The following is a 13662-nucleotide window of genomic DNA, read 5'->3' as shown; positions in this document are numbered from 1 at the left end:
CCCAAGATTTACCGATATTTACAATTCAAAATGGCCGTCATTCCTGTGTTAACTCTATGGAGAACAGTAAGATTTTCGAATTTCGAAAAACTAAGAGCTTAAAAATGAACCCCAAAAGTAATAGATCAGAAAAGAATTGTAAAGGATTTAGAGCCCTAATATATGTCCCTGAGGCGCATCCTACCTTATCATCGACATTGACCAAGTAAATGTGGGTACGTCCCTCGAAACTGAACAATTCATACCTATGCTCAAACTTTCCTCCGGGAATCTGTCAACCATTCGCTTTCATAATCAAGAATAAAAGTTAGGGGCTACCATGCAAATATCAATAGAACTAGACAACCAAATTACCCAAATTTTTTCGAAAATGTTCGAAATTTAAAACGAAAGTTATCCGTATGTTAAAACTATCGGAGAAAATAGAATCCGTTTTCACAGTAAAAGACGAAATGCGCATCATTTACTCAATAAGCTACACAATAGAAGCATAAGCTTACATCAGCACAGCATAAAAACATTTTGATCGTCTTGATGCCCATCCCACGGAGAAAGAGTTGATAGAAGTTCTACGTATAGCCATAGCATATTAAACATGATCGGGAAAATCCAACTTCTGGCCACGTAAAAACTGGCTCTATTCACATCAGGTACAACATGGGATTGTTATGTCCTGTTCATGATGAATATGTAAATCAGAGATTAAGGGGCGCCCTCTAGAGATATAATGTTAACTTCAATTTCCGTGTGCCTTGCCAAGAAAGTATCTGTGTAAGCTGCTTTGATCTTTTGATATGATGGAGAACAGATTGCACTTCAATATATACAACTGCAGCTATTTCGAAGCATCTTGATATATCTGCAGAGAACGCATATATCCGTGTCTCTACAGATATTTGCCACATTGTGACATTGGTCTATAGCCAAAGTCTGGCTGGAAAGTGACGAGGTCCATTAAAAACTTATTGACGTCAATTACAACCTTGGACGCAATGTTATTTTTATTATCAACATGGGACGGACTGCTTCTTAGTTCCATCATCAGCCTTGCATGTACGTCTTTATGTTAATGTCGTTGTATACGTGGATTGTGTTAAAACGAGTCTGGTTCACTTTAATCAGTAGTGACTTCACGTGCAAAAGGTGCAAAAACGTACACCTAAAGAAAAGATAAAAAACCGACGTGTCGTTTATCCCTTCAATAAGATCAAATGACTCTTACACACTTCAAACTTTTTTCTAGCTAGAGTGAGACCCTGGGACACTTTCGGTCCATGATGTTTTGTAGGTTTCGAGAGCAAACTTTGACTTGACCCTTCTTTTCTGTGTTTTTTTTGTTCTTATGTTTTTATTTTATTTTGTTGCCGGTTGTTTATTGGGTTTACCTGTTTGTAAGTGAGTTGTTTGTTGGTGCTGTTGCTGTTGTCGTTGTTGTTGTTGTTATTGTTGTTGTTGTTGTTCTTCTTCTTCTTCTTCTTTTAGTAGTCGTTGTTGTTGTTTCAACGTTGACTCTCAGACAATTATAGTGTCTGAGGTTCAGAAGAAACTTGTCGAAGTCAGCTTTGATACAAAACCGACGGAAATAGTGGAACTTGCCAAAACTCACTGACGTCACGTCTCCGCTCGCACAGCAGCCTGAGTGGGCGGGATTGCCCGCACCAGTGGCACCTGTGCTACAATCTAGGGTGTTTGATAAACAAGCTGGGCCCCCTTGAAAATTAGCATTGCAGATCAGCAATTGCACATCCCTCGTTCGTGCCACACTGCGCATACTGCATGGTGTGTTGGTCCATTTGTCAGTGATTAGCCAGACATTTTTCATATCTCCGCAGTGGATCTTGATGGCAAGTATGTTTTGATAAGACTTGTTAATGGTGCAGATCCGACACCTGGTTTTGAAACATACCATACGTGTGAATTTGGCCTTTGCATTGATGGGCCACGAAAAATGCACCTCCGAACGTGTGTCAGTCGCGACAGTCGCATAGTTTTCGTCTTCCGTTGAAATGCAAATCTGTTCAACCCTCGGCAGGTGTTTTGTAGTCAAACGCTCAATTGTCCGATCAGGCTTCTCATCGGCGCTTCTTAAAGGCGCTTCTTAAAGGCGCTGTCGGCAGTGCGAAGCTGCGCCATGGAGATGAAGGATAACAACTACGACGACGCAAATTCCCGCAAAAACAACAATGTCAGCCCGGATTCCATATCTGCCGCCATCGCCCGTCAGTCCTACATCGATTCACCTGAAACGCCGGGCGTGGACATCGACTCGACGCCCTCGGGCCGAATTCGAATCTGGGCGGCGCAAATCTCCGACATCCACGGGGTGAAGCATATCGTCGGGGAGCGCTCCCGACTTCGGAAGCTGCTCTGGGCGCTGGTCGTGTTGGCATCTTTCGGCATCTTACTTCAGCAGTGCATAAAAGCCGCCATCAACTACGGGGAATTTCACCACGTCACGAAGGTGGACGTGGAGTATGTTCAACATATGCCGTTTCCCGCCATCACCATATGCAACTTCAACAAGTACCGCAAATCTGCCATCACGCCAGCGGACATGGTTCACGTCGGAAAACCTTTAGGTAAGTGCATGCAGCCGAGAGGAGTTGCATCACACATCAATAATCTTGCGATCCACCAACTACAACTATAAATTATTTCCTCTTTGCTGTGCAATTGTCGTGAAGCACGGCGAGAACGATATTTTACGCATTCTTTACCTTCAAAAGTGTGCATTGGCGCAAGTTGTCGTACAAGAACTCTTGAATTTGGTTAAAATACGTGGACGCGCATAATTTTCCAATTTTACTTTATTTAGTATAACCGGTTACCAAATGCACGTTTGCGTGTAATACATGTCATAGAAATGCTGTTTTCCAATCACATAACACATACAAACAAAGTCTTTAGGCAAAACAACTTTCCTATATAATTTCTATAAAGGTTCCCTACCTTTATCATTTTCATGGCCCCATACCTATGCTGAAAGGTTAGAAATGCAATCTGAAACAAAAAGGTTTGTGACTGCGATTCGGCCAAGTTGTGAGAAAAGTGTTAATATTAAATGCAAAGCAAAGTATTGTCTGCCTGAAGTATCATTTTATGGGAAATGTTAGGCATTAGGCAAGCGATACCGTTAAGGAAATCAAAAGATGTCCAGTGTTTTCTACGCAAAGGTTTGAAGTTCTGTTTCTCTAGCAGTCTAGTCTAATTTTGATTCACTGCGCGCGGCGAGAACATTAATCAAGAACACGTGCTTTTGAATTATCACAGCAACAGAACTAAGTGAGTCAACGTACAACATTAATTAAAGCGAAGAGAGTCTGTAAAATCTGTTTCCTAAGTTCATGGTCATTAAACCTGGACTATCTAGTCTCTTCCCTGGCATGCCAACATTCCCAGTCCTATCAATTATCCACAATGTGCGAAATTTTCCTAGATATCACCATGGAGGTCCATGATATCTCGCATAAAAAAATATACAGGCAAGAGTCGAGTGCTGACAGACATTTTGGACATAAATTAAGTAGCTTTCCTGGGGCCTCTGGCTGTGGTTCCCTATCCCGAGTACCAACACTAACGACTCCCTAGGTTACTACTGATTCACATAAAGCACTTTTTGTGTCCTCCAATGGAACGATTTCTACCTCATTATGGTTTTCTCTTAGGATTTTCTCAACATTGAAAGTGGTATTGAGTAAGGGTAAATGGTTTATTTTTCACTCTCGCCACGACACCACTATTAATATTTGAGAAACAACAGCATAGGTGAAGTAGAAATCGTTTCAAATTCTCCTCACCTCGGCTCAAGTCTTTTAAAAAAGGATTTTTAAAACTTTTGCCATTATAAAAAAGGTTTAGAAAGCATTCACGATCTTAGGAAATGGAATCTTTCTGGGGTTGATAAGAATTCTATTAAACGGGAACTTCTATCAAAGACTTTAGCATGTTCTTTCACTGTTACTATGGGTTCTCTGGAGTTCACAATAAAGGATAATAATAAAGAGAAACTTATGTGATCAACACGTGTTCAGAAAGACTACAGTCAAGTTCAATGATATCGTTACATCGCTTCGTGTATTGTTCTAGTTTGCTGCCTCGAAGTTGAAGTTTCCAACTATTCGACCTGCATGACCAAACCCATCTTCGCTTGACAAGTTCTCTAGCCCGGGCAATGCGAGAGGATGATGGGTCAAATTGACAATGTTTCTTCCTGACATTTGATCCATGGCAGTGAATTTTGCCTTTACTGTTGAGTCGACGTGCCGTTTATGTCGCCATTTTTAATAATGTCCATTCATTGAATATCAAAAAAACATAATTGAATAGAATTGAATTTAACTGGATTGAACTGAATTAAACTCAGTTGAATCGAATTGGCTTGATTGAATATCTCGTGTCGGAATTGACTTAATACTCAAAATGCATACCTCGATATTGGATTAAAGTAGAATGCGACTCGTACAAAAATCGTTCAGTCAAGATTTGCCTGAGGGAGTCGTCCATCACAACGGGACAGATCGGCTTACCTTATCCGTGAGTCGCCGCTCACTCATACAAATCATCGTGAAACGTTTCAGATACAGGTACTTTTTCAAATATATAAATAGCAAAAACTGTTAAATTGCTTGCACAACAAGGCTATTCTTCCTATTGAGCAGTAAAATGTGTCTCAGGCTTCCCGAACGTGCGCAAAATAAACGGAAAGTACACACAAGTTCCGCGCAGCCCACGAATACATCCGCGGGTCCATTTTCTGAAATGCGACAGACAAGTTTTTCGTGAGTTGCTAAATTTCAGTGATGAATGACAAATCTATTTGCAACAAATTTGGGCATCAGTCTAATTTATGGGTTCTGTTTTATTCATGCGAGTCCCTAATTAATTAATTGCGTCGATTTATTATGATGAGCCTGGCGAAGAGTATTCACTCTCTATTAAACTTTCAAATTGTATGAATAATTTTGTACCGTGTAGTATCATAATTTACATCAAACCCTAGTGTAATAGTCTATCAAGGTCACACATAAAGTTCATATGACTGAAAACTAAAAATTATATGTCCTCGAAAATAATATAACAAAGTAGAACGTCCCTCATGGAAAGATATTCGGACTCTCAAACTTTCACAATTCTATTCTGGTCTTCCACTTGAGGGGCTCGTTTTGAAGCTCTTGGTATCAGACAAATTTTCACAGTCTTAATTTTTCCAAAATCGAAAATTTTATTTTTCATGATAGAGTTAACACACGGAATGCGGCCACTTTGAATTTCAAATATCGGTAAACCTTGGGTTAATTTGTTTCTCTAGTACCAAAATTTGCACTGTGACCCCCAATTTTTATTCTTGAGATTCATTGAGGAAAGTTTGGGCAAAAGTGTAAGTCTTTCACTTTCGAGGCGCATACTACCTTAAAGGTATACTGTCACCTGTTCCAATTTTGACACAGTTACCATGGAAAGAGAAAATCTAACCACTCATTGATTTTAAGCGGGTGGCAGCTTTTTAAAAACAGCGCCCTCACATGGGTATTTCGAATACCAAGGAACGCCCCTTTGACCATATATGGACATATTTAGATTACAAGTGACTGTGTACCTTTAATTCAGATCCTTTCATCACAAGATCACGCTTCCCTGGTGAAGGTACCGTTTCCCACTATACACTCCAGGACTTCAACAAATTTGGTAACAACGAAATGCTTAAAACAAATGGACACGCTGATTCTATACTAATATCATTTCAAACGCACAGTCTCCATTTTTTTTTAAATTTTTGCTATCTTGAAAATCGTCTGATTCTAACGGACTAAAAGATATCGTTTGTCATTAGTAAAACTCTCCTCGCTGTATATAGAAATAGTTTATAAAAGCTTTGATAACTTGATCCTAGCTTGTGTATATCGGAAAAGTAATAGAGTTATCCGAGTTTACGCTTTGCTTTTGCGGAGTTTTTACTTATTTTCGGCGATGAATAACATACAAACAACTTATCAAATGAAATGGAGCTTACGACTGAGAATGGAGGGAATCTTTCCGTCTTCCTAAAAATTTGCTATAAAAGGTGACTGTGAGGTATTTGTGTGAGTTTAATTTAATCCTCCCTTTCTCAGCTATAAAGTTTGGAAGTTAAAAGTTCAAGAGCAACACGTAAACAATATTTAACCCCCCCCCCCCTGCCAAATTCATGTCACCATCAAGTCAAGTTGATTGAAACCAGTAAGGCAAAACATGTCCCCTGTGTTTGGTTAACATATACGTACTTTTAAAGGCCCCGGCAAGCATACTTGTAGGCACTATATTTATGAACATTTCATCGCATTTATTTGATGGCTTTCGTACACTGTGAAGAGCTTGCTGAATTATTTTGGCCGTCCAACAATCACTTCCAACGAATTTACTTTTGATGGTGAATATCAAGTGGGTCAGACCAACCACAGTCCATAAGTGGAATTTGCAGCGGGTACTTGTAGATAATGGATGCAAGAGATGTGAAAAATAGTTAAGAAGACCCATCTGCTACTATACAATAGATGTTTATTCTCCTAGCGTTTCGGACGTAACGGACGACCTTCATCAGAATTTACTTCTCTGAAAATATGGACCGGCTGCATTTCGACCTCTTGTTAAACGATGACATATTTGCTCTTGGGAGAAGGCTATGTTATATCTATTCTTTCTGTAAAAACAACCCTTGTCTAATTAGGTACGTACGGCAATAAATTACTGTCTATTACTTTTGTACATGACTTACAATTCTCTGTCAGTTTGGACGTTGATGAGTAATGAATTCCTAATGGTGCTTTTCCAGGCGAATTTTGACAGTCCGTCAAATTATACTTTTTCAGCTTAATAGTCACACTTTGCTGACCTGCCGACGGCGCCAATTTCAATGGGATTAAACTTTTCTTTTGTATGTCCTAAGCAAATTACCTTACACCTAAATATTTCTGTCAAATGTAGTTTTTAAAAATTAATTCCCGATACTTTGCTGCCTGAGAAAAGACTGCAAATACAGCATCTCAAAAAGTGAGACGGGAACGCCACCATAGCTAATCGTATTTCTTGTCTACTCACTGTACCGTACACCGTTTGCCCTTATAGCACTTATCTTACCAGGTCAGTTACTTCTTATTTTGCTAAAATCATTAAAAAGCATCGATCATTTGGACAAAATCTGTGTGTATTTTGTGCTAGTTGACTCTGTGAATTACAGAGAGTCAAATCAGTTAACCCCCTTTAGCTGCCAGACAGTATCACTTTCCCATCTGCTAATTCAGTAAAAGCGGTATTGAGCTAAAACCATATGTATTAATTTTTCATTCTCTTGGCTTGGTATGTTATAGCAGCTTTAGTCTTTTAAAAATCATGTTTGTAGTATCTCTGTCTTCAGGGACCTTCAAATGTTAAATATTTTGTTAAAAAGCACAGTGTTATGCTTTACTTGTTTTAACCCTTTTCCTGCGAAGTCCATATTTCACCACCAGGTCAAGATGGTTAAAATTAATGAAACACAACATATTCCATATGGTGTGTTTAACATGATACTGTACATATGAAGGCTGTTGAAAACATAAATACTGTAAACTTGATTTTTTTTTTTTTGAATAAAGATGCTATAACAGACCAAGTGAGTGAAAATACGTCATGTTTTGGCTCAATACCGCTTTTTACCGACTTGGCTGATAGGGAAGTGATACTGTCTGGCAGGAAAAGGGTTAACCAACTTGATCTGATGATGAAAAATGAACTTGGCAGGAAAAAAATACACGGGGCCTTCAAATATTCGAGTTCTTGTTAAAACGCGACATGTTGGACATTTGCCTCACTAGTTTTAATTAACTTGATCTGATAGTGACGTATGGACTGGTAAGGGTGAAAGAAAGTAACAATATTTTACTTTTGCATTGTTATCCACCATTAGCTTGGGAACCAACTGCAAATATAGGAAGTGCGCGCAAATTGCACTGTACAAATAACGGAGTTCCTTTTCTTGCTCACGTGTTCACACACGTGAGCATATGTCGCAGCGATGTCTGTCTGTCTGTGCGCTCGATATCTCAAAAACGACTCATCAGATCAGAATCAAATTTGGTACATAGATTCAGTTTGTAATAATTAATGATTTTAAAAAAACCGGCTATACATTGAGAACGACTGCTCACAATTTGATGAGACTTGCTACAAATGTTGATCACACCAAGATATATCAGCAGTGGGAACCATTTTACGGGTGACATGAAAGATACTTGCTAATTTACATATTTAATGAACTTTCCTAATTAGGGATATATATCTGATTTGACTTGATCAAAAATGACAAATTTGGTATGTATATTGAAGATATGATTAAAAATTATTGAAAGTCATTAAGCATTTTAACTTCAGTAAATTCCTATTTTGCATATTTAATGAACTTTGCTAATTAGGTATATATATTTGATTTGACTGGACCAACGTTCATGAAACTTGCTAAATATGTTGAAGCTACTATGATACAATATAACTGAAATTCATTAAGCATTTTTACTGTAGCCAATTCCCAATTTGCATATTTAATGGGCTTTCCCAATTAGGCATATATATGTGAATAAACATGATTGCAGCTGTTGAAACTTGCTATGTACATCAAAGATACTATGATGTAATACTATTGAAAGTCAAAAGACATTTTTGCTTCAGCCAATTCCTAATTTGCATATTAAATGAATTGTCCTAATTAGGGATATATATCTGAATTGACTTGATCAAAATTGATGAAACTTGCTATGTACATTAAAGACACTATAATACAATATTATTGAAAGTTATTTAGCATTTTCTCTTCAGCAAATTCCTAATTTGCATATTTAATGAACTTTGCTAATTAGGGATATATATCTGAATAGACTGGACCAAAGTTCATGAAACTTGCTACATATATTGAATATTCTATGATGCAACATTATTGAAAATCATTGAGCATTTTTACTTCAGCCAATTCCTTATTTGCATATTTAATGAACTTTCTCAATTAGGGATATTTATCTGAATTGACTAGACCAAAGTTGACGCAACTTGCTATATACATTAACGATACGATGATATAACATTATTGAAAGTCATTAAGCATTATTCTTAGGCCAAATTCTTATTTGCATTTTCAATTATCTTTTCTAATTACGGATATATACCGGGATTTACTTGATCAAAGTTGGCAAAATATGTTATATACATTGATGATTATACCAGGTTAAAACAATATTAAAAGTCATTTCACATTTTCATGTCAGCGAATTTATAATTTGCATATCACAGTTTGGTATATATGACTTGAAAGACTAGGCCAAAGGCAATTACACTTGCTATATGAAGAGGTGATACAATGGCAGCAGTCAAAGAAATTTAATATTTTTATTTCAGCTAATTACATATTTTTATACTTCATGGCCTTTTAGATTTAATGTGGTGAATATTCTTCATTATGTTGATCATAATATTTTCAGTGAAGTTGCAAACATGTGGCAAAGGTTCAAATTCACACATTACTGCAATAAATAATGAAACACATGAGCATTTTCAGTTCATATCTGGTTTAATACTTTTGTTAATTCCACTCGTTTGAATATTTTGTTTTATTTCATTTCTGACATTTGCCCCGTTTGTTTGTCCTTTTCATGTTCGCACGAATCTATCCATGGAATAACAAATAACCAGTAAAAATGTGAAATTATGCACACATAGCATAAAATAGTAACACTAGCACTGGCTGTCCCCGATGTATTCATTGTATTCCAATACCCGTGTTTTTATGAAGCCAGTGTTGTCCTAGAGTACCCTTTCCGGACACCTGGTATCACCACTAACTATCTGTGGTTCAGGATGGTCCTACTTAAATATGTAAATCACAATTGTCCCATGGACCTGGTAATATATTACCTTGAATGGAAATGATTATTGGACCAGTTTAATGTCATATTGAAACACGAGACTGTAACAAAATGACCTAACAAATAATAGTTTTTTTCACATTCTTACATCTATGGCCCTCCATTTGGCTTCGTGTCTATCAGTTTTTCCCTTCAAAGTTCAAATTCCGATTTCTGCTTTGTTCCCGACTGTTTTCTCCCACCTTACCCATACTGACTGAACTGATCTGCCGACAGTGTATACTGCACAAGAGATTCTGCATACGTGATTAAGCAACAAAATAACCCGCTTGAAGAGTGCTGTTAGCACGGTGTGCAAAAGTGTGTGCACACATATATATATATATATATATATATATATATATATATATATATATATATATATATATATATATATATATATTAAAATTTGTTATTGATACATATTCCTGCACTAACTTTACACCAATGGATTTGGTTTAGCGTTAAACTATTACCTGTATAGAGTGTGATAACCCGGTGAAATTGACTGTAGAGTTATCGGGATGTTTACATATGCAGATCACGTACCCAGTGAAATACGCTTGCGTGTATCCACAAACTCTCGTGAAAACGCAACAAATAGGCGTTGTTCGAGCCATTATGAACCGTCCAGTAGTGTTACCCTCGATCGGTTGGTGCAATTAATTTCAAAGTGACTTCATGCGCAGTGAGTGTTACTTATCGCGATCTCCTGATCATCTTTGAAAACAGCGTGTCTGTACTTTCAATTAAAGGGACCTGCCAAACGGTATTTGTGAGAGGAACATTTACACTACAGTCAATTACGTGGAATTATAACTAAAACCGATATAATCCGTGTTCGCGCTCATTAGGAACATCTGTGTCACGTTGGTACACACGTTTGTAGACCGTGCTAACAGCACTCTACTTGAACTATCATCATCATCTTGTCAGGAATAACACCTGCAGTGATGTTTTTCTCACGGCTGAGTCCACATCTATAAAACATCATGCCTTGTAAAAGCTGCCAAAATGTGCGGGAGACATCGGGCGTGTCGTTGTCTCTCTGTAAAACGTGCCGGTAAGCTAGAGGCTTCTTAGCGAACCAAAAATGTCAAAAAGTGACTATAATGTCCGCTGACTGAAAGAGTAGCAAATGAGAATAGCAGTTAACTTGAATGTTTGGATGTTTAAATAAAACATGTGGTAAAGTGCACGACAAATTACACATCCGTGTGGGTAGCTTTTTAGAATCTCACGCAATCTATTATTGGGCTAGCTTCCCATGTATGGTTTACGTAAAGTCAAACACAACAATTACAAATTTTGTACATGAGTAGATATCTTAATGAATGCTGTACACAAAACATACTGATTCGATGTACTGTTAATATGAGAGTGCCTTGAGGTGGAGTTATTTAAGCGCAAGCGTTCATTGGCCTCATAAATTTGCAAAAGGCCATGTATCCAATTTTAACTCTTATATTTGAAGTAAGTTCTTATCATTTGGATGAATGTAATTTCATAGTAAATGTAATCAAATCTAAAGCCAATTTAAATTAAATTGATTTAATTTAATTTGATTTAATTTAATTTGATTTAATTAAATTAATTCAATTTGAATTAATTTAATTTAATTTAAATTAAATCAAATTAATTTAATTTAATTTATTAAATAATTTTAAGGTATTGTTACAGAGCAGATTTTGACAAAAGGGCAAAAGAGGAAGTTTAGTATGTCAGCATTCATTCGACAACTGGAACTGAGAGAGGTCAATTATGTATGAAGCTCCTGTGTTGTGTCTCTTCCAGAGTTAGAATGGACCCGAGCCAGTAAATATGAATTTATAATACAGATAATATCATTCAAATGCATTGCACGCGCTTTTTGGTGAACTTTGAAACTGCAGATTGCCTTCGGGAGTAAAAAATATTGCATTGAATCATGAAAAGTCTTGTTTGTGAATTGTAAAGGTTGTCAATTAATTACATCCTTTGAAACGAAGCTCGGTTTGATCTTCTTTCGTCAATGTTAAGTTCGAAAAATGCGGAACAAGAATTTTTGCTTGAATGCTAAATCATGTGAGATTGTCAGTTTTAAATGCCCAATGTTTCACAACCGTGTTATTTAAATTTTGACAGTACAAATATAGATCGTAACCGAGATGATTTATTACCTTCGACCGGCGATTCGTTTTCGCTCCATGATCACCTTTAGGTATTTTTAACAGAACGCCCTCAGCCGTTACTGCATAGAGGCTGAAGCTTTTACGAATGTGATAGGTATTATGTATATTAGCAGAATATGCTGTTAGAAAGTTATTTTGTAGCAGTCGTGTCGTCATGACCTTTTTCAACAAATATTATATGACAAAAATTTCCTAGAACCTATATGGACACCTTCTTAACGTGGCCATGTCCGCTTGAGCAAGCTTGAGGTGCTTATATTTTCACAGACAACGATACTCAGTTTATAGTTTTTTGTCGACGCAACTTTCTAGTCAGTTGTGCATTGGAAATCATGCTATAACTTGAATCATACAGTCCGGCTCCTGAAAGAACCAAGTTTGAGGTTAAATAAACAAGGTTCTGAAAATTCCTGTTGTGCAGGGCAGTTCCTATTATTTAAAGGGAAACAGTCGTCGGAACTGCGCCTGTGCGAGATTCTTGTTTACAAACATTGTATTTCGTGCACAATATCTATGTGCACCTCATGATCATGGCTGCAAATTTAAATTATACGATGTAGATCATTATGACAGACATGTTTTAACTTTCATCAATCACCATCGTACCTCGGATACAGTGTTTACATTAGTCGTATGGGTCCCACACGACCTTTAAGCGCAGTTCCATATGCTCCCAGTATAGCATTCGTAGTCTCACAATAATGTGTCTTGCTCCGGCGAATCATCGCCATCACTACTATTGCCCGCATCGCTATATAGAACCACTGTAGGTGAATATTATTTTTGATTCGTCAAACCAAATAAAAACACCTGTACTGTTCATAGAAAATAACATTTTATTAAATGAGGTGGGCAGGGCGAATGTGATTATTTCAAACGTAACGAACATGTGCAGCTCGAGTACAATGTAAAACAATACCTAACAAGCAATACTTAAATATTCAAATATGAGGTAGGTGCTTTACTTTCGTCTGTTACTGGCTAGACGAAACAAAATATTATTCCATGATTTCCTCTCAAGGATAACAAAGGCCCTTAGTGGGCAAAATAAAAGGTTTCATTTTGATAATGGACGAGTAAATTTTCTCCAGTAAATTTACAATCTCTAAATGTCTAGCCACTGTTGTTATTTATCATGAATATTGTCTTCACGTGTGTAATATGTTACAGAACCATTTATATGGTACATGACAAAGATAATCGTAACGCTGCAAGTATTTGCAGCTGATTTCCCGCCATTTTCCAAAATTCGTTCTGAGGAACACATCTCAAAGTTTGCCTGTCTTGTCGGATAATATTAATGGGGTTGATTTTAAAATAAAATTTTTTTTGACGCGTTAAGTCTCGTTTGAGACCCATGACATTTCCAAACATTTAAGTTCAAAAACACTTTACTACCACAGCAGCTATTTCAACTTTTCGATATAGGGAAAAAGTGCGAGACTAGAGCGAGAAACTGACGCTTTCTCGCAATCGTGAGAATCTTTTCTTATTCTCACCGCTGTCGGTGATCAAATTTTAATCTCCACTGGAGATTGGTGAGAAATGCACTCCTTGGCGAGAATCAAGTGTGAGAACAAATTCTC

The 13662-nt window shown here is 37.1% G+C and overlaps 1 protein-coding gene across 1 annotated transcript in view; it reads left to right on the top strand.

The window, feature by feature from the left end:
• The first annotated feature begins 1741 nt into the window (after nucleotides 1-1741).
• LOC139117060 (acid-sensing ion channel 1A-like) overlaps nucleotides 1742-13662 on the top strand; it is a 54340-nt gene continuing 42419 nt past the window's right edge. Inside the window, exon 1 of the mRNA XM_070679895.1 lies at nucleotides 1742-2579. Coding sequence (XP_070535996.1) covers nucleotides 2132-2579 — 448 coding nt within the window. The 5' untranslated portion in view covers nucleotides 1742-2131. The remainder of the gene's footprint in view (nucleotides 2580-13662) is intronic.

This window comes from Ptychodera flava, chromosome 18 (assembly GCF_041260155.1).
Source record: "Ptychodera flava strain L36383 chromosome 18, AS_Pfla_20210202, whole genome shotgun sequence".
NCBI lineage: Eukaryota > Metazoa > Hemichordata > Enteropneusta > Ptychoderidae > Ptychodera > Ptychodera flava.
Note: the sequence above shows the minus strand (reverse complement) of the source record. Positions and strands in the feature narration are given on the sequence as shown.